The 26,000-nt window shown below is 40.2% G+C and overlaps 1 protein-coding gene across 2 annotated transcripts; it reads right to left on the bottom strand.

Moving 5' to 3' along the window:
* Positions 1 to 3,986: 3,986 nt before the first annotated feature.
* PIK3R4 (phosphoinositide-3-kinase regulatory subunit 4) lies at positions 3,987 to 25,894 on the bottom strand. 2 transcript variants are annotated; one of them, XM_032106790.1, is made up of 19 exons: positions 25,012 to 25,894; positions 23,638 to 23,771; positions 22,886 to 23,468; positions 21,390 to 21,524; positions 19,259 to 19,480; positions 17,877 to 18,050; positions 16,563 to 16,708; positions 15,230 to 15,433; positions 14,234 to 14,435; positions 12,466 to 12,665; positions 11,314 to 11,524; positions 10,829 to 10,994; positions 10,215 to 10,379; positions 8,926 to 9,137; positions 8,510 to 8,641; positions 7,195 to 7,295; positions 6,114 to 6,202; positions 5,546 to 5,654; positions 3,987 to 4,601 (listed from the first exon to the last, which is right to left on the bottom strand). In XM_032106790.1, the coding sequence occupies exons 1-19, from the start codon at positions 25,739 to 25,741 to the stop codon at positions 4,431 to 4,433; spliced, it is 4,086 nt and encodes a 1,361-aa protein (XP_031962681.1). In that variant the 5' UTR covers positions 25,742 to 25,894; the 3' UTR covers positions 3,987 to 4,430. The 2 variants fall into 2 exon arrangements, with proteins under 2 accessions (XP_031962681.1, XP_031962671.1); XM_032106780.1 differs by lacking the exons at positions 3,987 to 4,601; positions 5,546 to 5,654; positions 6,114 to 6,202; positions 7,195 to 7,295; positions 8,510 to 8,641 and adding an exon at positions 8,665 to 8,814 and having other exon boundaries at positions 25,012 to 25,832.
* Between the last annotated feature and the right edge of the window lie 106 nt (positions 25,895 to 26,000).

The raw sequence follows: 26,000 nt of genomic DNA, 5'->3' as shown, positions 1-26,000 counted from the left end.
ATCCTGCTTCATTTGGATTGGTTTGTCTTTTTGCTTTCCAGACCTGTCTGAATTTTCTTGTTTTGACTTAACTCTGCTCCTAAGGATGGTGACAACACCAGCTTGTTGCCCTTGCAGTTAAACTGCCCTTTACCCACTTGAAGGCCTTACCTGGCTCACCCTATGCTCTGCCTGCACCATGGGAATTTTCCGGCTCACACATTTACCTATGTGGCGAGACTCCTATACCAAAGATAACCTAACAAGGCTGCCTTCCTTGATGAGCCATGAACTGCTTCTATTTAGTTAAGCATGGTTAGTTTTGCTGTCACAATGTCCTGTATCTTTGTGCAAAATTCCTAAGACAGTTTTGCACTTCAGGCTTTGGGATTGGTTTAGCCAGCTACTTGAAATGTGTTTTGAACTATGGTTGAAGCACCAAGCTCCTGAGCTCTAAGATGCTTTTGATGAAATATTGATGAAATCTGCTGAGTTTTATCTGCTGCTTCTCTAGCTTTGGGAGGGAGAACAGGGACTGAACCAATGTTGCTACTCTGAGAAATATTAAAGACAGGTCCTGAAATATTGGGTAAATCAGCAATTCCACTTAAGCCAGAAGCCTTCCTTGTTACAGGAAACAGTAAATTAGTAGTTGAAAAATCCTTGTTACTAATAGAGCAGTATTCTATAAGATGTAAGAGTTTTTTAAAATACTATTGAATATAATTTTGTTTTCTTTTTCCCGCTTGGCATCTGTCTACAGTGCAGCAGTGCCCCGCATGCATGGTTGTCTGTTCCTAACCCTGATCTAAAAGGTGCTCCTGAGTTTAAATAATCTGATTTTAAAAGTTTGGGACTACAGGCAACACCAGAGAAGACCTTACTGTCTTCCTGGACTGTGACCCAGCAACTTTTTTCCATGTGATCAGTCTTGGTGCAGTTTTTTGTGGGTCTGTGGGTCAAAATGGTATTAGACATGAGAGAAAAACACCTACTTCTATTAATCCTTGCGGTCTGTGACACTTTGCTCTTGGTTTAGGTATGCCAGCATGTCCTGTGCCTCCCACAGATTGGCACTGTTTTTCCTGGACTTTCACTCAGAAGCTACACCTCAAATATTTAAAATAATGAAAGAAATTATAATTCTAGTGGGCAATGTCACCGAACTCAGATACAACAACCTCCCTGTAGGAACCAGTCATTGTTGTCTCCTACACCTTGGCTGTCTACAGCCTGGTCTGCTTCTCAGAGTCCTGCAACAGCAATAAACACCTCAAAGGTCATAAAAACCCCGAACTACCAGAGATCCTCAAGTGGACATAATATTGGCAATGCAGTGAGGACACTGACAGAAACTTTTTCAAGTGAATGATGCAGGGTCCTAACAGAAGAAAGAGCTGTGTATTTCAGCCAGATCCCAACACAAATATAACATTAAATACTGCAATCCTGAAGTACTGCAAATTGGACATTTGTAAGTGTATTTTTGCAAGTCATGCCTTTAATCGTCCTGCCTTTTCTTACAGGGTTGTATAAACTCCTGTGTCCTCTGACTCCCTCATAATTTGGATTACTCCCTTGAATTGCTGGCTGTGCTGAGTCCTGAAGGGATTCATGGCTCGTCACCAGGTGAGTGTATTTCTGACTTTTACTACATTTGTTTCTCTTTCAACCTTGAGCTATGCACCCATGGAGTAATTCCACCTTGCTACTGCTTTCTATTCCATTTGGTATCCATGTATCTATGGTATCAGTGTAAGCTCCGGTGAAAGGCTGTCTAATATCAGGTGAGAATGCTGTATTTTAAATTAAAATTTATAAACTTTGGGGAATATATTCCTCCTAGATGTGACTGGGTAAACATGGAATTCACCTTAAGATTAAATGGGTGCATATTGTGGGGTTTGGATCAGAATTTGTTAGGTAAAAAATTGTATACAATAATCCCCCAAATATATGATTCACAAAGATCACCAAATAAGGTTGAAACTGAGCAGAAGACATAGTATTTTTCTACGAAGACATGCAGAAACTGTTTTCTCTAGAACAACTGAACTGTTCCAAGCTGCTACCAGCTCTGGCAGCTCTAGGACATAGTTTCTAGCTGCACCAGACGAGGTTGAGGCTGGACATAGCAGGGAATTTCTTCACAGAAAGAGTGATTAGACATTGGAATGGGCTGCCCAGAGAAGTGGTAGAGTCACTTCCCTGGAGGTGTTCAAGAAAAAATTGGACATGGCACTCAGTGCCATGGTCTTGTTGACAAAGTGGTGACTGGTCAAAGGTTGGACTTGATGATCTGAGATATTTTCCAACCTAATTGATTCTGTGGTTCTAGCAGCTCACTTACATAAATTCAATTACATCAGGCATTCAAATCAACAATGTCTACGCTCACCTAAAATATATTAAAAACCCCCTTCATATTTGATCTAGATATTATTAACATACTGCCATCTCTTAAGCAAAATGCTTCTGAACTGTCTATAAACACCAAGAGTAAAAAGAATCAAAAGTCAACAAAGGTGTATTATAACACCAGATAGAGGAGCTACTGAAACTGTAACTGCTGTGCTGCTTGAAAATACTGACATTTCTTAAGGCTGGGGCAAATCTCATTTCCCTACAAGTGGTCCCACTGAAGCCCAACGAGATTTCTTGTAAAAATTGACATCCTTATTTTTTTCCTCCACAACATTACTATATATGTGCAAAAGCCTCACTCAGACATAGTTTACTGGTTATGATGGTTCATTGCTTTTCCTGGTTTATGACCTTTTAAATGATCACTAGAAATCATTTTAACATTGTGGAGATAAGGTTATATTGCAAATTCTTTTTAATACTCTACCCACCATTCAAGAGTCCTGTGTTTCATACTACTTAAAATGTCTTGTAAGCTTCATATGGTGTCAGTGGATGAAACCTGATCTGCTTCTTTCATCAAACTATTTTGTCAATGGACAAAACCATTAACCAAGCAATGCAGCCAAAGAGGTGGTTCCCTTCACCATGTGCATAAGGACCTGTTCAGAGCTGCACACCCAATGGATACAGCAGCAGAACAAGCTTGACTTACTCTTCCTTGCTACTCTGCGATACAAGTGGACTGAGAAAACCTTCCTTATTCCCGAATTCATACAACATAAAGGGACAGCACCAACTCCTCTATACAAAGCAAAGAAAAGACTTTTTCCAGCATAACAGTGAGCAGAAATTACAAGGTCTGCAAAGAAATGTCACACTGTTCTTGAGCTCACTTCCTCTTCTGAACTTGTTACACTTCGGGCAATGTCTACCTACTACACTAAATTATCCAAGTAATGCACTCTCTAATGAAAAGCAGGCAGAGTCTTTTTCCACTGAATTCTGAGACTTTTTAAACAAGTCATTATTTCATGTGTTGTCTCTTCAAAGAACCCAGTTCACAAGTTAAGAGCATTCCCTGCTTCCATCAGAAACTCTGTAGAGAAGTAGGCTTCCATTTTTCTCCAGCTACACCCAAACACCTATCAAATTAGTGCTGTTTGTTGTCAGTGGCCTTCTGAGTCCATCCATGCAGACGGGGTCAATCACCTTGTTTTAGCAGGAAAAGTAGAGTCTGAAAATGCAGGTGGGGAATGTTAGTTAAGTTTGAAAAGGATTTGGGTATCTGAAAAACTGGATCAGAGAGAGTGGTGGGAGAGTGGTGAGAACATTTACTGCCCCTGTCGGACATTCAGGACTTCCTCTCACATGAACATTCCATGACAAAAAGTACTTCCTGCTGAAAGCCATATTTTGTCTATATTTGATATCCATACTGAATGACAGAGAACATCGTCCTGGTGGTGAGGTTAGCCTTAGACTCAAGTTTAATGCAAGCTGGATGCAAAGCACAGTTGAGGATTGACGCAAGGCTAAGCTGATCTCAAATGACAAGGAACAGCCCAATGGCTCTGGCAGCTGAGACTGCGGAATCACTGCAGAGGAACCATGGATGTAAAGAAACCCAAGCACCAAACAGGGAAGCTCAAGTGGACTTTATTATAGTTATTAGAATGTACAGGGACATTAGTGCACTGGTTCTTATTTAATTTCTCAGATTCAACATAGGAGCAGCTAGACACCAGCTCTTTGCTTGGTGCACATTTAGAATGTGTCATTTGGGATGTCCTTAAATAATTTCCTGAAAGATTCTTGAAGAACAATGCAGTCAAAACCAGGCTAAGTGATTTCCTCATAGATTCCTTGGTGTCTCAAGGAAATGCAATGGATATGAAAAAGCTTTAATATAAGAAGTGATTAGGAAGTGCCAACAGGGTGGTAGGATACAGGTAACTGATTTTATCATCACTTCTATAGTTTTTAAAGTCCATTCCATTCCATTAAGTGGAAACAGTCCTTGAAAACTTCATTATAACACTATTTCTTTATTACAAATATTTACATACCATATATTAATACAACTTTTATTTCCACACTTTAACAATCCCATCCCTTGACGCAGTTACTATAAACCCTTGTGTGGTCTGGAAAGTCGCGATATCTGTGATAATATCATGATGTCCAACTGGGAGAGACTCTGGACCCTTCCGAGGGGTCTCATCAGTGGGCCCCAGCTTTTGTTTGTTCTGAATTTCCTGTATAAAAACAAAGTGAGAAATACTATTTACAGAAGAGTGAGCATTTGCAAGAGTAACTGTCGCCCATATTAGGTTATCAGTGTAAGAAGACCACAAAACCTCTTCAAACAAAAAACCAATCAAATGAAAATGCCCAACCATACAACCTCACACCCTTTGACAGTTCTATCAGGATTACTCCTTGGTTCATTTCTTTTCATCAAACACAACCTAAGTCTTAATCTGAACTGACATTATAGCTCTTTGATTAGGTAAACAATGGGGTTTTTTCTCATATTTATTTCAATGACACTAAGATTTGATATTCCAATAGGGGGAAAAAGTTATACAAACAGATACAGCTTGGTTCCCCAAAGTTTTTATAAAAACTGGTTCAATAGCATGAATGTAATTCAGAAGTTTGAGAAGAAGCACTAAAAAACCAGTACACTGGGTAGACCCCTACTGACTTTTTTTAGTCACCTTTGAAGTATTTGTCAAACTGAAACAATACATTGTGCTGTTTAACAACTAGCAACACTGCCAGTTCCAAAAGTCTCTCTGAAAGATGTAACAAAAACTGCAGCATTTAGCTACCGTATTTTCCTGGTGCCAGTACATCTCACATTGCCTTGCTAAGATTCTACACTCAAAAGACATTTCAAACACTGATCAAAACCAGAAGTGCTAGAAGACTAAATTTCAATATCCCAAAAGAAACATATGACTCTGGCTTCTGCATGCAAGTAGTACTTGGTGAGTCCAACTCTGTCAAAAACAGATTATGTTTTTCTTGTAAAGTAACTTCTTCCAAGCTGCCTGAAAATGCAATGCTGACACCATCCACAAAAAGTAAAAGTGAGGGAGTTATAATTAAAGACATCATGCAATTAATATAATCCATAGGGTAGGGTCATCCAAAAGGCAAGCAGAATAGGTGTCTATCAAACAAAGCAAAATACCTGAACCACCTCTGTGCCCTCAATTATCTTCCTGTAGTAAGAAACAGACGGGCAATTAGAACTTCCAGCAACAACATATGATCTCTCAGGGTAGGCTAGATCCCAAAACCTAAACATGAAGAAACAAAATCAAGGTGAGATGTTCTATTTTATCAGCTTAAAATAGCTGCTTAGAAGTGGTCATGCTCTTATGATGAAAGAGTGGGCACAAATGCTATCTGCTTTCTACACTTAGTGGAAGGGAGTGCTGCAGAGAAATCTACACTCATATCAAGCTCACACATGAGCTATATTTCAGTTTTTGTCATGCAGCCCGTTAAGAATTTTACAGAAGGATACACATTGTGTTTCAGAGTCCACATTGTGTTTCACACAAGCACCAAGTTCTGCAGCATTTTTGCTGAGAACAAGTTCCTCAGCTCAGTGATGTTTACTAATGAACACACGTTCAGTATTACTGTTTTGGCTTCTTAGAGATTACTTAAGCAATGCTTGGCAAAATTTAGTACAAAATTTAGCAGGGGTGGAGGGGAGGGTGACAAACAGGGAAGTTGTTTAGTTTTGTTACCTTATTTTCATGTCCGAGCCTGCTGTCAGTAATATGGGATTACCAGAAGCTGGACTACAGTATATTCCATGGATGCTGTGAGGAGAAGGCTAGCAGGGAAAAGGGATATATAAAAATAACTTATCACCAATAGCTGTCATCATGCTTCAGAAAGGGAATGTATTCCTTGCCACATTCATCCACCCAATTACCAAATCTTTCTGGCAAATGCCAAGTCACTTTAATGGGCCACATCTTAATATACCAGTGTAAATTGCTCCCTTACACTTTACAGAGCAATGCAACAGTTAACCCTCCGTAATGGTTTTTTTTTGAATCTTGGAAATTACATTCTCAATGATGAGAAATCATTCTTAAAAGAATCAGGCAGGCAAATCCTACTGAAAAGCACCTGGACACTTAAATTTTTAGGCTATGAAGGCATTAAGGTACAGATATAGAACACTTAGATCACAGAGCTCCCTGTGTGAAAAGGGCAGCACTAAAATGAACTCAACCTGCAATCTTTGTAGCATGTACAAATTTAAGTTTAAGTAGATTCCAGATATGCATTTACAACGTTTATGGAAGCAGCTGTAGTTATTTTTGTCTACGTATTTGTGAACGATATTACAGATTGCTCCTTCCCCACTTAACTCCTTGAAGAAGAGCCACTTCATGCTTTCAACTAGCAGTTAAGTGTAGTAGTGGCATTATATTACAGAAAGAATGTGTAACAGAGCAGATGCTTACAGAAGTATGCATAGTCCCAGGAACAGCAAGTAAAAATAAGTACAAGATGCCACACCATGAATTTTGGCTTTCTCATAATCTTTACAGGCTTGACAGCTCACTGGTTTTCTAAGAACATGAGTGGGTATAACAAGTGAGGGTTACAAGTACATTCCATAGACAGTGGAAGGTACCAATGAGGATTCAGGTTACACTGATGTTTTACAAAGGGGATTTAATTCTGACAAGTAAAACAAATACAGTGCCAAAATGAATGCCAGGGCAAGTTCTGTACTGATGCACAGCATGGAGTCTAAGGTTGTTCTAACTCTGGCTACACAACAGAAACTGGAAAAGAAAGAGACCAGACCTGCAGTTCTGAAAGAGGTGGTGCACTGCTGGCCCACAGAGTGAAGCGTCGATCACCAGTTTCCATATCCCACATGGAGACTTCATTATTGCCTTGAACAGCTACAGGAAAGATAAAGCCAATGCAAAAAGTACAAAACAGGTTGTGTGGCTCTTGCTATTTGCTCTAGTGACATCACATAGAGGGTATGACATAGAGACACTCTCCGTTTGCTCCCTGCAGCATTTGTGCCAGTCTTGCTTTAGTACTTTGGTTTTACTGCTTGAAAGCAGCTTCACTATAATTAAAAGTGCCTGATTAAAGATCAAAGGGTTTAAAGGGAACCTGATTTAATCCCCAACCCTTTAAAAAAAATTTATAAAACCCTCACTTTCTTCCCTAGATAACTTCTCAGCCTTCTTTGAGAAGGATTGATGGTTTGTTCAGCATAGTCATCAGGGACTTCGGAGAATACTTCTATGCAGGTAAGAAAACAATCCAAAGTGACAGAGTTTAGTAGCTAAAATGAAGTTCCACACTCATGTGGACAGATAAAGAATTCAGTTCAAGGGATTGTTTACAAGCCTGGCAGCAACCTAGCAGGCAAGGACTTTTTAATAATAATCCAAAATTATGAACTTTGTCACTCATTTAGCCTTTAGCTGGAAGGAAAAAAACTAGAAAGCATGGTGAAGCTTGCTTTATTTGCATGTTTTTTCAAGAAATTTGTTTTATCTCCCAGGGTGGTTAAGAACTCAAAATAGGAAGTGAAGCCTAAGAAGAAAGTAAAATATGAAACTCAAATTACTCTTATTTTACAGCAACTTAATACATTTTGTTTTTGTAGGATTAGTTTAAGCTACTTGTCCATTTCAAAATGTGTTCCTGACACAAAAATATAAAAGTCTATGACAGTGCCACATGCAGTGAGGATGAAGCAGCTGTGAGCACATCAGATGAGGAATCTTGGAGATTTCCAGAAGTTCTAACCCATGACACAGCTGGCTTAGATTGAAGGGGGAACTGGAATGGGAAACCTTCAGTCTTTGCTCTATAGAAGGTGGTGGCGGATTTCCCATCAACTTAATACATGTCATGAGTTTATCTTTTACAACATTTTGTCCTTAGAAAGGGATGGGGTAGACAGCACACAGGGAGGGCCACTCATGAGAGTTGCGATGCTCAGAAGACGAGAATTGTCTGTCATTCTGACAATGGCTAAAACCTACTGTTTTTCTTTTCAACTCCCCACCAGGGCTTGAAGCAGAAGCTGAAAGAAAAGCTGCTTTAATCACAACCTCTGACAGTTGTGAGGTAAATTTAAGACATCTTTTACCTGCAATTACCCAGGACTGATAGACAGGATGCATGAGCAGGCGTCTGATTCGGGCCTTGGAAGGATGAGAGTGGCTGGAGATAGGTAACTGAAACCTCATGTCCCAGCACGCCATGGTACCATTGCTTGTTCCTGGCGAGAAAAAGCTCTCCTTAGTCAGAGGGATAAATATATGAGTTTTTGTCTTTATCTTTGTGCGCTGTTCCTAGCGAGATGGCCTTCAGCCTCAAGTACTTAGCAGGCAGAGTGCTTCCCAAAAATAGGTGAGAAGGTATTTCTCTCCTCTTGTTTGAGAAAAGCATACGCTAGTAAAATCAGATCAAGAAAAAGCTTGAGCTGTAGTTACTGTAAGAGAAAACCATAAGGAAGAGGGGGTAGGGAAGAGAGAGTGAAACTAACAAGAAATACAGGCTTACCAATACACAGCCAGCATTGGTGTATGTCCACAGCAAATGAAGTTATGAGGCCTAACTTCAAATCGTGTTTCAGTGTCCAAGCATTGCTGCTAGATCGCAAATCCCATCCAACCAGAGATCCATTAACTGTCCCATAAGCCAGTACTGACTGGGCTCCTGAATTGAAGTGATGCATATCTACCACACAGCCATCATCCTTCAGATCTAATGACCTGGGTTAAAAGAATAAACTTAATTTAGACACAGGTATGACTCCCTCCAAGTTTAAGACTCCTTCCCATAGCTTATGCTGAGCAGCTTTTTTCTCTTTGTGTCACTTCTCAAGGCATCTGTCAGAAACAACTTTCTGATTTTAGTACAATGGATGCTTATGCTCTCTCAAATCTCTCTGCTGATAGGACCTGCAAGGCTGTCAGCAGCTCTTTGCAAACATAAACACAGCTCTGTGCTCTGGGTCAGGGCAATCCCAAGCACAAATACAGGCTGGGTGGAGAATACACTGAGACCAGCCCTGAGCAAAAAGGTTTGGGGATGTTGGCTGAGGAGGAGCTCAGCATGATCCAGCAATGTGTGCTCACAGCCAAAAAAGTCACCCACAACAAAAGAATCAAAACTGTGGGCAGCAGGTTGTGGGAGGTGATTCTCCCTCTCTGCTCCACACTTGTGAGACCCCACCAGCAGTACTGTGAGTACTTTCTGAGGCCTGGACATATCTCTCACTCAAACTGGAAGATTAAGCTGTAGCATCAGTGCCAAATATTCAAACACTGCTCATAAGGAGGTAAGAAAGAGCTAAACCAAGCCCAAGGACTCCCCTAAACAGTATCTCATTACCCCTGTCTCTACCACCTTATCACATTAAGAGCCTGAGAGGAAAAACTGCAGGTCTGAGGCCAAATCACATGCTGTACAACTGTAAACATTTATCTAATGACCTGCAAAAGAACCTTCAAAATTACTTTGTAAGTATTAAGGTTATAACAAAGGAACGAACAAATCCCAGTACATAAATAAAACAATTGAGAACTACTCTGAAGGGCTGTTTCAAGTTCATAATGCCTTCAGTGACATAGGAGGTACAAATATCCTAGAGCTAAGAATTGTCAGCTCTGCACAGTTGCCTTTCAACCCTTCTTTATGAAGCAGGATAAGAACATGGATTACAGCCTTCCAGTACAGTCTGGGCTCAGCCAGCAAGAAGCCTAGAGCAAATTAAAGGATCTATCTGAGGAATATACTAACAGCTTGAGCTCTGTGTGTGGTAAGATTTAACTGCTTTAAAGGCATACCTGCTTTGTATTGGATGAATTTTAGGAGATTTAGGGAGCTTTGAGGCTTCAATACCAAGAAGCTGGATGGCACCATTATCTGAAGCTATAGCCAAGTAATGCGAGCCTTGGCAAAAAGTAAGTGTCTTTACATGTCCTCCAATCCGAGAGTATGTCAAAATTGATCTAAACAGGACAGAGAGAAATAGGGGGAGAGAAAAAAAGAGATTATTTTTGATGGTACTTAAAAAAAAATTACTTCTCAAACACCTACTTAAAACCAACGGCTCTTGAGAGAGCTCTGAAAATAACATTTTCTAGCTGTTCCAAAATGAGAAAGCAAAAAAGCCAGTGTTGGCTTTAAACAACAACACCAGAATACATTTATATATGTACAGAAATGAAATCAAAAGGCCTGTAATTATTATTGCTACAGAGCAGTCCCTTTGCATTTTTTCTTTTATTAACTAATTGAAACAGCATCTAGTATTATAGATGCAAGCCAAGAGGAACACCAATATATCTCCTTATTGATATTTCCAGCACATCCACAAGTAATTAATATTTTGCTCCCTGCTCTACTTTATTTTTCACTCTAAAAGTGCAGCCCCAAACACCATGGGTTTTTAAAGTACCTGGTTGTAGTGGTTTTTCCTTCCATTTTCTGGCTGTTCCAGACCTTCACAGTGCCATCATTTGAGCAAGTGGCAAAAATGGAGTGTTCATCAGACACTCGAATGCGATTCACCGCAGACTTGTGTTCGTGAAGGTGAGCTACCAACAACCCTTTGGGACGCCATCCTACAGGGAAAACAAAACCACAACCTAATTAGGAACATGCAAGTCCCCCTAGATCCATCCACTAACAGCTATAGCAGGATACAGTCATTACAGCTGCAAAGCACAGACAGCACTAAAAACAGTGTTAAGGCATTTTAAATATTAAAGACAAAAGCCTACTTGCTCAATTCTAAATTAGACAATAGGTCATAGGTGTTCTGCACAGTAAACACATTTCCTAAACTAAGAATTTCCTCTTTTCCTCATCCTTTGCACTCTCTCTCATCTCTCTCTCTATATATAATTTTTTATCTAATAACCTCAGTGGCCTGTGATCTACCTGGAGGTGGGGGCTTGCTCTCCCACTCAGCATTCTCCATCATCTGTTTGGCAAGTCTCTCTGCATTACACTGCTCTCTCTTCTGCTGGATCAGCTGCTGCAGCTCAGTTTTGCAGGTAGTGATGCGCAGCTGGTGTGCAGATGGGGATGCTGTGCTGCTCAGGGCCTGCAGGGTTGGTTTCCTGGGCTGGACAACTGCTCCATCAGATGCCTGTAAGAAATCAGCCCTTAAAAATATATGCCTTACATTTTACACACAGATAAATTCCCCTTGTAAGATTTCTGGGTCACACACAGTGAATAAAAATGGAAAAATCTTTTTTATTGAATCAATTAGCAATGAATTAGCATTAAAAAAAATCATGCTTGCATGAAGACAATTAAAAATAGTGAAAATTATTACTTATATAAAAGATTAACAATTCTCTTATTCTACCCTGTTTACCTACTCTGTTCTGTATTTTATCTAAAGAAACTGTAATGTGCTGTGCACATCTCTTAACGTGAATATTACAGAGGCAGTTATTGCTCTCAAGACTAAGAGAATTAAAGGTTAGCTCTCAAATTTGTTTATACTGGGCTTTAAAAACCAAAGTGTGAAGTGTTTCCCTCAGAGTTCAGAGCAGTCACACTCATTTAAAGCTAGCAGAAGTTAATCTCCAACTAGAACCCAAACAGAAAACAGTGTTCAGTGTCAACAGACACCCGCAGCCCATTCTTCTCTAGCCAGTACTAAGTACTACAGGTACAGGATGTCTAAATGCAGCTGTAATTTCCAAGTTAAAATCATGATATCTCTTCCTCACAACATCTATCAGGGCGTGCAACTTGAGGAAACGTCTTTCCTGCCAGAAAAGTTTACATAATAATTGTCTAATCCACAAAGCCCCATCTCTTTGTGCAAAGCATCTATTTATTAATGAAGCTCTTCTGTTCAAGAGACTAAACTTACTTCAATCCTCTCTCAGCTCCTATTTTAAAAATAAGAACTTGAAAGTCAGCAAATTTGCTGAAGACATCAGGCAATAGCATGGCCAGTGTCAAATAACCTCCAAACAAAATAAGAACACCACATCCCTATAGTCCCACTTGACTTTAAAACAATTGAATCATTGCAGTTTAAAATGAGAACATAGTATTTTTCAGGTATACCTGAGGAGAGGATGACAAAGTGGCACAAATGCCAGCTGAGGACTCTGAACGAAGTGGTTTCCCAGCTTGGATGGCTTCAGGATCTGTAGTTTGCCCATGTCCTTTGGATATTGGCTGGGAGATGTTTGTTGGTTCCAGGGACCCAAACATGCTTTTCCATTCTTCATTTACATTTGAATCTTGCTTTACATGCTTTCTAGCTATAAGTAGTTTGGAGGGAGGGAGGGAGAAGGTGGGAGGAGAAGAAAAAAAAAAACAACCCGCCCAACATTATCATGACAACATTCACTCGGGATTGTCATTACTTTGAGACTGCATGGAAGTCTAATGTTTACATGCCGGACTGTTATTTATGTACAGAGAAAACCCTACTGCTATGTTGTGGAGGTCAGCTGACAAGCATTTATGAGGGAAACAAAACAAAGCACCTGCCACATGTGTTCACATCTTCTTAATCCTACAGTTGACTCATGCAATAAATCATTTCACTAGAGGGAAAGCTTACATCTAGAGGACTGCAGGATTAGACTCCACCATATAACAAATTTTTCTTATAGAAGCATGGAGGGTTTGGGTTGGAAGGGACCTGCAAAGGTCATTTAGTCCAACCACGCTGCAATGAGCAGGGATATCAAGAATAAATTTGTAACAGCACAGTATGCAAATCATTGCTAGTGTCAAATACAATCAGTTTTCCATCACAATTGCGACATCACCTGTAGATTTAAGTATGTTACCGCTTTAAATAGGAAATTTATTTATTTTCAGCATTCCTTTAGAGTCACTTAGAACTGTAAAATATAGACAGAAAAATAAAAACATGGGGCAAATTAAATTTGGACAAAGTGAAGAAAAGTTAAAGGCATGAAGACTTTGAGGGTAACAGCTTTGAGTGAAACAAATTAGTTCAAATATAGACTTCATATACACCAAGTTTTAAATCATGTTGGCTCCTGATTCAAGGATATGCAAAAAAATGTAAAATCCTATAGTTCTGTACTTTCTTTTAAAATTATTTGCAAATCAGCCTAACTCTGGAAATAAGATGGCAATAGCTATCGGCTTTACAGATATTTCTGTATTTTTATATGTAAAAACACAGAACCTACCAGTGATGTAATAGAGGAGGAAACTACAAGCTTAAGAGAGTAAAGAGGAAGCTCAAACTGTCTGGTAAAGAAGAATTTTGAGGATGCAGAGAACTGGAATAGTTAGCAGCAGGTGGTTTTCAAATCTGAACAAGGAAATGAAAGAGGTTTTTTGAGCTGAAAGAGGAGCGAGCAAAAAGGTAAAAATGGGAATGGATGAAACGACGAAGAACCCTAGGGCCAAAAAGCGTGTACTTGGGTGAGCAACAGCTGGCAACTCTGTTGCCAGAGGAAACTTTCAGTTTTTTTCTCAGGCTACCTCAAGAAAACACCCAAGATTTTCACAGTTAAAGAGCTTAGCACTTGCTGAAAGGAAAAAGAGAGAGAATTGTATCCTTCAACATTTACACTGTTGCCATGAGTCACTAGAGTCCTATTTGTCACAACCAGCTGAACAACTGCACATGCAGTCAAAATAATTTAAAGTATTCTCAGGGGAAAAAATAATCCCCATCTTTCAATGATCAGAGAACATTCCACCACCTCACATTTCAAACAGAAGCAGTAATTTTCCTATTGCAAACTTAGTGAGGATGGTGATAGTTATGTAGGCTGATTTACTGAAAACACCCTGAAAGAAAGGCTATACTTCATCTATATAGATCACAAAATATACTAACCACGTTTGTCATCAGACTCCTGCTTTGTTTTAACAAGATCCACTTGTCTTCCAGTTATTCCCAGAGCTGACAAGTCAATCACCCCTTTCTGACTGCTGTCATGCAGGTGGCTCTGATCCACAATATTGGCTTTAGCTTTATTAGATTTTAACATAAAGTCCTTCAGTGCTAACAGTTTGTCTTCTTCCTCCTCAGTCATCCCCTACAGAGTAAAAGAAAAGGTAATATTACTCACTTTTAACAATTACATGCATCAAGGCATGAAGATTTAAGAAGCAATAAAATTAATGACTGGCTCAGAAGTGGTAGGAGAGAGCACATCCTCAGAATTCAAAGCATCGGCCCATTACTCATACAAAACATAAGGCAAGCTGCTGCAGTGTAAGAGTATTTTTCCTCCTAAGGAATGGGGCTAGGAATAGTGAAAGGGCAGAATAGAATTTAATGCTGGATCACTATCTGGTACAATCTGCTTAGCTGCCACCTAGACCATGCTTACAGCCCACAAGCCATAGGGGAAAAAAACCTACGCAGGCACAGTCCTTTTTCTTCCCAGTTCTCACCTTGGGTGGGTGATTCTTTATGTTTCCCTCTTCACACATAAGCCTCAAGACTTTCCAGCTCCATTTGCTTTTGGCACCACATGTCTAGCACTTTGACCAATACATACTCCTTTATGCAGCACAATGCACAGCAATGCTCTGTAATGCTGCCGCATCACAGATGCATCAGAACTTTGAGACTTACAGACATTTTTTAAAGACTTGGGTTGTATTTGTATTTCTCTATATCTGGCAGATCTTCTAAAAATCTTTAAGTTCTGAACAACTTGTCCCACAAGCATATACTGAAATCAGTGAAGTTAATGGCTTGGAGGATCAGAACCTCAGACTGGGAGTCCCTCACAGCAGCAGCTGCAAGGTCAGGGTTTGTGGAGGTGTACAGAGCTCAATTGTCTCAAGCCTGACTTTTAAAGTACAAATAAAATGCAATTACTTGTGAAAGAAGCTTCTTCAACAGCTGTGCAATGGCAGGGTCCTCTGGGGGTGGGCACTCAGAGAGAGCTCCACTTCTCTTCTTTTGACGCAAGTGAAGGTGTCGGAAGAGGCTTGTGATATCCTTTGATCTTAAGACATAATCAAATATGGAACGACTGACAGGCTCCTTAAGTACACTTAACAGGACTATTTCTTTGTCTACCTGCAATTCAAAACAACAGAGCAGTCAACATGATGACATCCACATAAATTGTACAAACCATCTAGATTCAACTGGTCTCCTTTCTTGAAAATAAGATCTGTGTTGGTCATATCAGACTTTCTCCATTCTCTTTCCCTCTTTCCTATAAAGTGCTTCTCATAGCTTGCTGTCCACATGAGAAACAACTTCAAAATGAGAGTAAGGACTTCATTACAATCCAACTTAATGTTACCCAGTACTTGCCTGCTAAATATAGTGTTGCATAGCGAAGAAAAGATTTATATACTAAAATGAAGCAGAAAAGATTTATATACTAAAATGAAACATGAAGTGAGTAAGACAGATTTATCAATCAATGCCTAAAACACAGCACAAAGAACATGTAAACAAGGAAAAATGTTATTATAGAACAAGGAAAAATGTTATTACAGTGAAGTTCCCATCTGCAAGGTTTACAACAAAACGTTAAACACAGGATGCATTCCTCAATGTAAGTACTGCAACTATTTCTTATCTATTTAAACACCTGAGAGGTGCAGTCTACAGGTCCTGAAGCTGTATGCCAAGATGCCTATATGATCATATTACCAGCATCAGGCAGGTCATTCCTGGACATGCACTGATATGAAATGGCTTCATTGATTCATGCTGAGCATTGTGCCCTGACCCTTGGCAAAACACTGAAACACAGGAGCAGTGCTGGTGATATCACAAGCACAGCAATCACTACCTAATTGACTGGTCTTGTAGAAGAAAGCACAGAACAAAAACCCACTTGTTTCACAGCCAGCTTTTCATGCCTTTCAGACTCCTATAAACTAGCACAATATTGCTGGAGTTTGACTATAAACAAGACAGAAGAGGCTTGAATCAAAAACATACCTGTTGATTTTGGGCTTTGTAAAATGTTTTGCATTTTGCAACAAATTTGAGACAACAGTCTTTAAAACATGGAAAACAATGGCCATTCTATCAATCTGCCAGCAGAGATCAAAAATCTGTAATTGCCTGTAATCTTAACTGAAGAAAAAGTAATCTAATATTCTTATAGCCAGGACCATGGCCAAGACAAACTTAAGAATCACGGCTAGTCAAGATATATTCCCATTAATACTATTTGAAGTATTACCTGGATTATTGGTTGTGTGATAAAAGGATGGAGGTATGGCATTAGCTTGCAGTAGACATCAGCAATATTCAAATACTGTGCTACCACAGTGATAAATCCAACTGCACCATAACATATCCAAAGATTAGGGTGACACAGGAACGGTGCTGAAAGAAAAATAGGCTGTTAAAATACATCATTCATATAGCAGAGAGGAGATCATCCTGCATATGGCAGCCTGTGATGTAATTTCCTTCTGATAGAATTACTCCCAAACTGAGCCTTCCCTCCTCCAGAGCACCAAGGTGAAAACATTCATACAAAGGAAATTATTTCATGGATTTCACTGTGCTCATGCTGCTCAGTTTCCTTGCTCTGGCCACAAAGCATATTTTCCCTATTTATTCATTTCAATCCCTAATTGTCCACTACAGATTTGCAATGGAGACAAATCCAAAAACAAATATCAACCACATTCTGACAATTACAGTGAATCCTAATACTGGTGGGGTTTTTTTTCTTTTTAAGTGAATACTTTATTCCTTCCTGCTTTCCCTCTCTTCCTTGAAGAGTCTTATTATATTCTGAAGAGTATAGTATAGTATAGTATAGTATAGACTCTGAAGAGTCTACTTATATTCTAAGATTATGAGACTCAGAAGTCCCTCTAACTATGTGGGCTTTAAGAAGTTGTTGTCAAGCCATTGTATCTAGTCATGAGACATAATCACAGATCATCTGCCCCAAACTCTGAGTGCATTTGAAAAACTGTAACACTAAGAAGAAGCAGACTACATCTCAAAAGATCATTTGGTATTTTTTTTTCCATAAATAGCTGGTAAATCTTGGGCACATCTAAATTAAATGGATAAGCCTGATAAGGAAGGAGAGACCAACTCTGCAACCAAGAGTGTATTGAGTTAATGGGTTTTTATGGTGTTAAGAGTAAGAAAGGATCATGATTGTCTGAATTCTCTCATCTTCATATGCTAATCTGTAAGCATTTGCAAGTTATGTGCCTGATGGACTACCAGAAGCAACCAGGATTTTTTCTTTATAGGAGGTTGTCATGTAGAACAAGGAAAGCTCTTAAAGCAGAAAGTTTTTGGACTAATCCGAGAAGATACTTCCGATTTGTTCCACCAAAACAATTATTTTAGATTCCTGAGCACTAACATGGTTCAACTAGCAGTAGTTCCTTACCACAATTTTGTTTAGATTCTAAAACAGCACTGCACATTTGCATTCTGGACAGCTAAACTGACAGTGTAGCTTTATGTAGCACTGAGATTTCTTTACTAAGAAAACAGGGTATTCTCCAGTATTCCAACTTACCAATATCACAAGCAAACTCATAAATATGGGGCTTTTGCAAGAGCCCCAGCTGGCACATACAAGTAAGAGCATTGAGGGCTTTATAAATGACAAATTCTTCAGCATCACTGAGACCTTGCTGAAGCAGAGGTTTGAGTATTGATGAGCTTTGCCAGCCAACATAAGCAGCAACACCTGAAACATAAAAAGAACACATAAGAATCCAAAGCAAATTGATAAACACCAGAAAACACTATGTCTTCCCATCAGAATTGAGAGCAAACATAAAATAACTATCATATCTAATCTAATACGGTAATAATTAATATACTTGTTCAGGTCTTAAAGCTGGACTTTGCAACCTTTTGCTAAAAGGAAGGGAGGAAGAAGAGAGAAATCCCCTCAGTGCCACTGTTACAGAAGGGCATCTGCTCCCAGCTACAGGCAGCAGTGCCTGCACTTACTTAAACACCAGTTAGAGACATCAGTTTTAAAGATGTGCAAAAGCTTGAAATAAAATAAAAATATAATCGTAGAACTTTATCTTAATTCTTCTGTGGATGTTTTGAACAGATACTAGGAGAGGAGTTAAAAATACAGGTTACGTGTCTTCACTTTTAATTGCTTCACATCTCTCTCTATGTCTTTTGCAAGAAGCCAGGACACTCTGACCTGTGCTTTGGCTTCTCCATTGCTCCTTCTAAACAATTTCTGATAAGTTATCAACATCACCTCTTGGCAGTTGGGAAAGTTTTCTTGACCCACAAATCCTGAGCACTGACTGTCAGCAACAGTCATGTGGAATCATTTCCAACACACATGAAGCATTAGATATACTCAACAGCTGATGTCATTACTGGTAAAATATTTTTTTAACTGCTATGAAGTTTTCTGAAGTGACGGGAATCTTTAGATGAGGTTTTAAGGCACTAAAAAAACTTTTCCAGTTATATGTTTAGCATATGCTAATGCATAGTTTTCATCATATGAACAGATTTACTGAAGTTAATGGGACCATGTACACATGTGAAGTGATGCATCTACGATAGAGCTTGCAGAAATCCTAGTATTCACTTGCCATAATTTAGCTTTTCAAGCTAGTGGCTGTAGCAGAGATTCAAAGACAAAAAAAAGGATTTAAATTCCAATTTTTTAATGTTAACCTACCCTAGACTTAAATGCCTCAGCCTCATATGTATTAAATATTTGTATCTACATTGTTTCATCTTCATTCCCTAAAAAAACATTTCCACCCAATAATTCAAAAAGAGCCTTTTCTTATAAATTCTAGAAATCTTTATTAAAAATGACTTTTATATGACTTATTTTTTCATATCCTGGAAACTGTTAATTTATTTATGTTATTTTCTTTCTACTCTATTTAGCTGAAACCAAATACTTACCAACAATGCTGTCAAAGAAAGCTCCTCGAAGATGCCAGTCATTCTTGTCATTTAAGAAAGTGATCATATGAGACAGAAGAACATCATTGGCTTTTTGACGTCCAAAGAACACACACAGACGTGTTATTCCATTTTCCATCAGTGTTTGTTTCACAATATTCTCTGGGTCACTTAGCAAAGTCACAACTTTCTGCTGAACCATTTCATGCAAGGCTTGCAACTCTGCAAGGGGCAACAGGATGAACATTTTGGCTGATGAGAAACAGCATGTGCATGTGTACCACCTGCTGCTAAAGGAGTTACAGTGACAGGTCATCCTGAAGAACACCAGACTCAGTAAGATGGGCAATGCAACAGAACCTCAACAGTTCCAACAAGGGCTTACCAAAGACTTCAGGCTAAGAATGAGGCAGTGACAAAGAGTAGAGAAATGTGAGACATTTTTACCCAGATCAATTTATTCTAAACTTGTTGCAACTTCCACTAAGATGATTCTGCTCATTTTATACATACAGGTGATATGCAAATGTGAAGAAGCATCAGAATGAGTCAGCAGCAACGTTACCACAGTAAGCAAAATGCTCTGAGGCAATTTTGGTTTGATATGTTTGACTATGAGTTTCAAAATTTGTGAACTGACAACAGATCAAGAGTATGTTTTTAGTTAGGCAGATAGATTCACTTCATTAAGCATACAGAGCGGAATATAAGAACATTTGAAAAAGTGAGTGCTTCCCGTTTCATTAAATTTCTGCAGTTACCCTAACAATACCGATGAAAAATTTGATGGCCTTGCCTGTGGCATCTACTCCATGACACAATTAAAAAAATATTTCTGCTAAATGGAAATAACAGATTGTTAATGCACTGGCTATTATCGAAAACTGTACCAGACAGGATCTCAAACAAGTAACACAAAAATTTCAGCTACTGCTGCACCAGGTTTGAGGGGTGATTATCATTTGCCTGCAGTCAGAAGTCCAGCTAATTTGCTTTCTATCATGACCCTGTCTATCAGTCACATGAAAAATCTGCCTCCTGGGTTCAAATTTCTCATGCTTGGTTTCTGAAAGGGTGAAAATAACAGAACTACTCAAGTTTCTTTCTTCCTTGTGTTACTTCCTTCATCTCCAAGCTATCTCAAGGGATAGGGGACAGCATTTCCTGGAAATAGAGCCCATACTATGGAGCTTCCTCTCTCACTCCTCAGCAATTCTAAGCACCCCATGGCTTATGTGAAGGAACTTGAAGAGGATCTTTTATATTTCATTTTAGTAGGTTCATTGCTGTTTTATTTTGAAGTATCATCCTGCAACTAGTTAAGAGACAATTGTCTTTTCCCCAAATGGAATATGTGCAGGATGTTTACCAGCTCTGATTAGTCACAGATGGATCTACTTAGCCCAGAAGAGAAACGACAGTTTTTAACCACAAACTCTTCCCAGTTTAGAAGACTTGCCCAGCATTCTTCTGGGAATTTATGCAACACTAAAAGGCACTGGAGATGACACACAGGTCACTTATTACTATATGTCTTTCTGAAGGGAAAGGAAAGGAAAACCCATCCTTAGGATTTTAACTCATTCTCTGTGTTAGTTATAATACAAAGTTACAGTAATGTTACTGCCAAATGGAATCCAGCCATTTAGTTTGGCCAGGCAAAAAGACAAGAATTGTGAGGTGTAGGGACAGAAAACGAAGAATGACTAAAAAATACAGCACTATGACTATGCTAGAATTTGACAGGTTTTCCAAAGCTAACAGTGCTTCCCACACCAACAGAAGCAGTATTTGGAACACAGGAATGTTTTTGCAGCTGACTTGTTTATGAGACAAGCTGGAAGTGAAGCCGGACATGCAACCAGGCAGTCAGCATCACAGTCAAATACCTTGAGGACCATTGGAGAACAAGAATATGCTCATTTTTATATTTTTTTGTCTCTCACAACATTAAGAGCAGAGGTGTCTGTCTCTGCATGAAGCTGTAACACACACACTTCAATACTGGTCAAGGCAAAACATTCTTCCCATTTAATAGGAAGGCTAAGATTTGAGAGATGAGACAGATGAGTGCTAGCTGGGAGCTTTGGCCCATGATTTGCTATTATAAGCAGGCAAAAAGTGACATTACCTGTGTCATAGTTATCACTAGGGTGAGATGTTTCATCCATTTCTTCACCATTTGGTTCATTTTCCATATTCAGATTTTTCAGCTGTACTAACTCCAGAAATCTCAGAGCTGTTTCTGCCAACAATGCTATGTTTTCTGCAACGGAAAACACTTTGGTTAAGAATTGTTCTACTTTCCCAATTTACATCAGTCTGATGATCCCCCTGAAGAGAGATTGTAGCCATTGACAACACCAGTCATGATGGGCAAACAGGACTGAAACTACACAGCATGCTCTGGTCAACCCACTTCTGTTGACTCCCAGCAAAGCTACCAATACATCAAATTACACAGTTCTTTTGTCATGTAAACAAGTGGAAAAATCCTAATGATATTAGGTGTAACAAAGACTAATTTAACACTTCTAAAACTGGCCCTAAATGCCACTTAATCTCAGTTTAGCGACTAAATAACTTGATAGAATGTAAAGGCCAAATAGCCTGAATTACCTAACATTGCCACATAGTAGAGTGCAGCAAAGTAACAACAAACCACCAGACCTGGATAAGTATCCTAGGGAATAACAACTTGTTACGCTGGAATCCATTTTTAGAACATTCGTCAGGGTATCTATCCAGAGGATCTGGCACCGTTCTGCACCATTTGGAAGCTGCTGAAGCAACTCAGGCTACATTATATGGGTCAGGCCACTGCTGGCACAGGAACAATGACATCAAGGCACAAGTCCCACTTAAGCAGCCGTTCTGCGTGTCATCCAAAACAACAGCAACATGCCAATGGAGCCTGTCCACAGCCCAGACTAAATCCTCTTAAGTCACAAGTCCAACCACTTCCAAAAGTGTACCATAGTAAGAGGGGTTACCTCAGCTAGACTACCTTTAAATACATCTATGTATTTGAAATTTAAATTGATCACGGTGACCACAAGCAATTGGTTCTATTCATTAAGTATACAAAGTATTCAATACAAGTTTTATCAGTTTACTTAGTAAACAAAAACATCACCTGAGGCATTTTCAACTGAAAACCACATTTACAACTAAAAAAATCCCCAAACTAAAGCAACACACCTGAAAATGTGCTAGTCACAGAAAGTAAGGGTACATAGTAAATACCAAACATGGGCATGACTACAAAGCTTCTTCCTGAACTGTGCAGAACTCATATATCTGAATAACATCTGAAGAAAACATCTGTTACAGTGTAAGCCAGTTTATTACACAGCAAATAATCTAATTTCAGCCGCTGCATTTCAAATTTCATTTTGTGGGAAAACAACTCTGCAGCCCAGCAACACATTGATGCTTTAAGTTAGTTTTGTATTTATTCAGTTCGACCAGGCCATTTTAGGTAAACAATCAGAGCTAATGCAATGTGAGTACAGGTGCCATTAGCTGCAGTCATTTCTGAGACTTCTGGTGAGTTTTACTGACAGAAACAGTTAAGAGAATACAGAAAAGCTCAAGATTTGGAGTTTTGACTGGATGTCCTCTTACCAGCATATGCAAGTCTGACGATGGTGGCTTCATCCTGGGCCAGGTGTGCAATGCCTGGCAGAATGTATTCTGGGTAAATGTTAATATCATTGCGTGGCACCTCTTTGACGAGAGCAAGAACTTTAGTTAGTGTCCTCACAGATTCTGCCCTCACCCTGGGCACAGAGTCGTTGCTGAAATGTAACAGATAAGGAGTAATACGATCCAGAAGAATCTCTACACTTAATCTTGGTGCTAAATGAAGAATCAGCTCCAAAGCAGCCAGTTTTGAATCACAGTATTTGAGAGTCTGTAAACAGGATGTTATCACAGACACTAGAATAACCAGCCCATTCTCTTTTGTCTCTCCCTCGGCCTTCTCTGTGCGATCGTGCCCACAGAGATTGTGAATGATGTTGTCCAGATCTTTACGTATGACCAATATACGCTCATCTGCTGACACAAATGTTTCCTTGGCAAACTGGGCCATGTAAGGCTGAAGGAAAGTGTAAAATATTTCGGGAAATGCATTGTTACGTTGCTGTTTCAAATAATCTTCGGCTGCTAAACGTTTATCTGGCTCTCGATGGATCATCTGAGTGACCTTGAGAAAGGCAGAAGTAGGAGGGAGCAGGAGAGAAAGATTAAAGGTTTAGACATTTGTAATACAAAAACATCAAAACCCAAACCTAACCAATAAGCAATCTGTCACAGAAGCAGGTGAACTACAAACAGAACACGCAGATGGTTCTAATTCTGTACTCCATCCTTACCAGTTCTCTGATACTGCGGTCTTCAATTTTGTTTAGGACTTGATCGGGGGAAAAGAGGCCATTTCTGTAAGCCAAAAGCTGGGATAAATCAAACAAGGGTACACCTTCTGTGAAAAGCTCTGCTATTACACAACCTGGGAAACAAAAAAAGAAGAAAAAAAGATGTCAGAGGATTATAAACAGATGTTTTAACTTTGTTTTCTATATGCAGACAAGAACAAACCCTAAACAACTCATTGCTTGATTAAAAATAAGGCAAACAAGTTGCCAAATTAATTTGCAGAAAGGAGATAACATCTCAAGCTCCAAAACATGGCTTTTATACTTGATGCCTGAAATATGTCCCAAGTAATATATTTCAAGCATGTCAACAGCAGAGGAGTTTGCAATTAGGAAACATGAGGCAGTGACTTCAGCCACCTGCCAGCTGGAAAATCCATCACTAGAAAAGGAGCCCACATCACTGTCATGTGGAAGAAGAGTGTGGTAAGTCAGCATGGATCGGGCAGTAGGTCAAAATTAAGCAACCCTTTTACAGAAGGTAAAGAAATAACTTCTGCTCCCACAGCTGATGCCAGGAGACAGCATATATTCACTCACACATGACTGCCAAACACAGACCCCTGTGTTGTGTACACAACACAAAGTACCTCTTCAAAGAACCCACTCCTGCAGTTTGCTCCCACTAGTCTGCTTTATTAGTGGAGTGTCTCGAAAGTTTGGCCATAAGAGCAACTTGTAAAATGAAGTACTCATTTCCTTTAGATTCATATTTTCACTCTCTTTAAGGGAGAAAAAAACCCCAAAAAACAAGGGCTAAACTCGTGGTTTTCAAACTGCCCAAGATAAGCCAAGACTCAAGGCAGTCTCCCACAGTCGAACTCTAACAAGTATTTGCAAGTGGGACTATGCTCCCACCTCCTGCCTGTGGGGAAAAGGAAATGAGAATGGGCTTCTAGAGCCAATATTGCCAAATTACCCTGAAAGCTGTCTCAGTCCCCCCAGAACTGGACCACTGACTGGTTCCTCCTCTCAGGCCCCATGAGGCACATGCTTCTGTCGTAAAAAGATGATGGTCTGTGCCTTCCAGAACCACCTCTTTCCTAGAGCATAGTTGAACCATAACAGAATAGTTTGTGATTTCCCTCCTCAGACAATAGTGATATACACAAATTATGTAGCCTACTGTGTTGTGTCAGTATTTTTCTGTGAATGAAAAAGGTTTGGGTCTTTGCTTAAAATAAGCAAGTTTTTTAACATGCTGATCTCCAAGCCTGCTGCAAAAAAAAAAAAAACCCGAAAAAGGGACCCAAACTCTTCTGCACTGCATTAGTCAGAAACAACACACAGGTCTCTCCTGATAGTTCCAAGTACCTGCAGAAAAGATATCCATTGCACGTTTTAACTCCCCTCTTGTTCGCTGATTGCTATTTGCCAAGTCTACCAAAGGAGTTGAAGGGTCCCGCATATTTTCCAGCTCTGTGGCAAACATGCTGCCATCAACAAAGCGCTCAGGAGCGATGTAACACGTTCTCCTCCGTGATGTGTCAAAGAAATAGTTGAAGTCAGCAGGATTGTCTTCAGGAAGGTAAGTTGGTTTAAAACTGGCAAAGTCAGTTAGAAGAACCCAGTTCCAGCTGGTCACCATGATGTTCTCTGTTTTAATATCCCCGTGGCGGACTCCAGATTTGTGCGCTTGGTCCACTGCAGTGAGGATCTGGAAAGCAATCCACCTTTTCTCAATGTTGTTCAGGAATGGCCTGGTACTAATTCGGTCATAAAGGTTGTCCCGTACGTACTGTCTGAAAAGCATGGCGGCCTTCTCGGACAGGGTGGCTTTCTGGAAGGGGAGGCAGTTCTGTGCCGAGTGTAACCTTATCTTCAGCTCCTCCAGCTCCTGCTTGTAGCTCGTCAGGGGTAAGGTCGGATCCTGAATGGCAAACACCTTCACGACCACCAGCCCCTCCCGGTGCTTGGCTCGGGCCACCTTGAAGAAGCGGGTGCTGCCCAGGCTCTTGTCATACTCGAAGTCGTGGATGTCCGAGAAGTAGCTGTCCACCGATAGTATCTGCGAGGGAGCGATGCCAGCCAGCTGGTTCCCCATGGCGGCACCTCCTCCGGCCGCAGGCACCGCGCCGGGGCTCTCGCGCGTCTGCCTGCGGACAAACACAGCGCGGATCTCAGGCAGTCCCGGGTCCGCCCCGCCGCCCGGGCCCGCGGGCCGCGCTCCCCGCCCCGAGCGGGCCCGGCCGCCGCCGCTGCCCAGGCCCCAGCGCCGGGCCGGCCCCAGGGGCGCGGGTCCCCCCGCAGCACTCACCGGCCCAGGCGGAGCCGGGACCCCCGGCCCCGGAGGCGGCGAGAGG

This window comes from Corvus moneduloides, chromosome 1 (assembly GCF_009650955.1).
Source record: "Corvus moneduloides isolate bCorMon1 chromosome 1, bCorMon1.pri, whole genome shotgun sequence".
In the NCBI taxonomy this organism is placed as follows: domain Eukaryota; kingdom Metazoa; phylum Chordata; class Aves; order Passeriformes; family Corvidae; genus Corvus; species Corvus moneduloides.
This window is presented reverse-complemented; position numbering and strand designations above follow the sequence as displayed.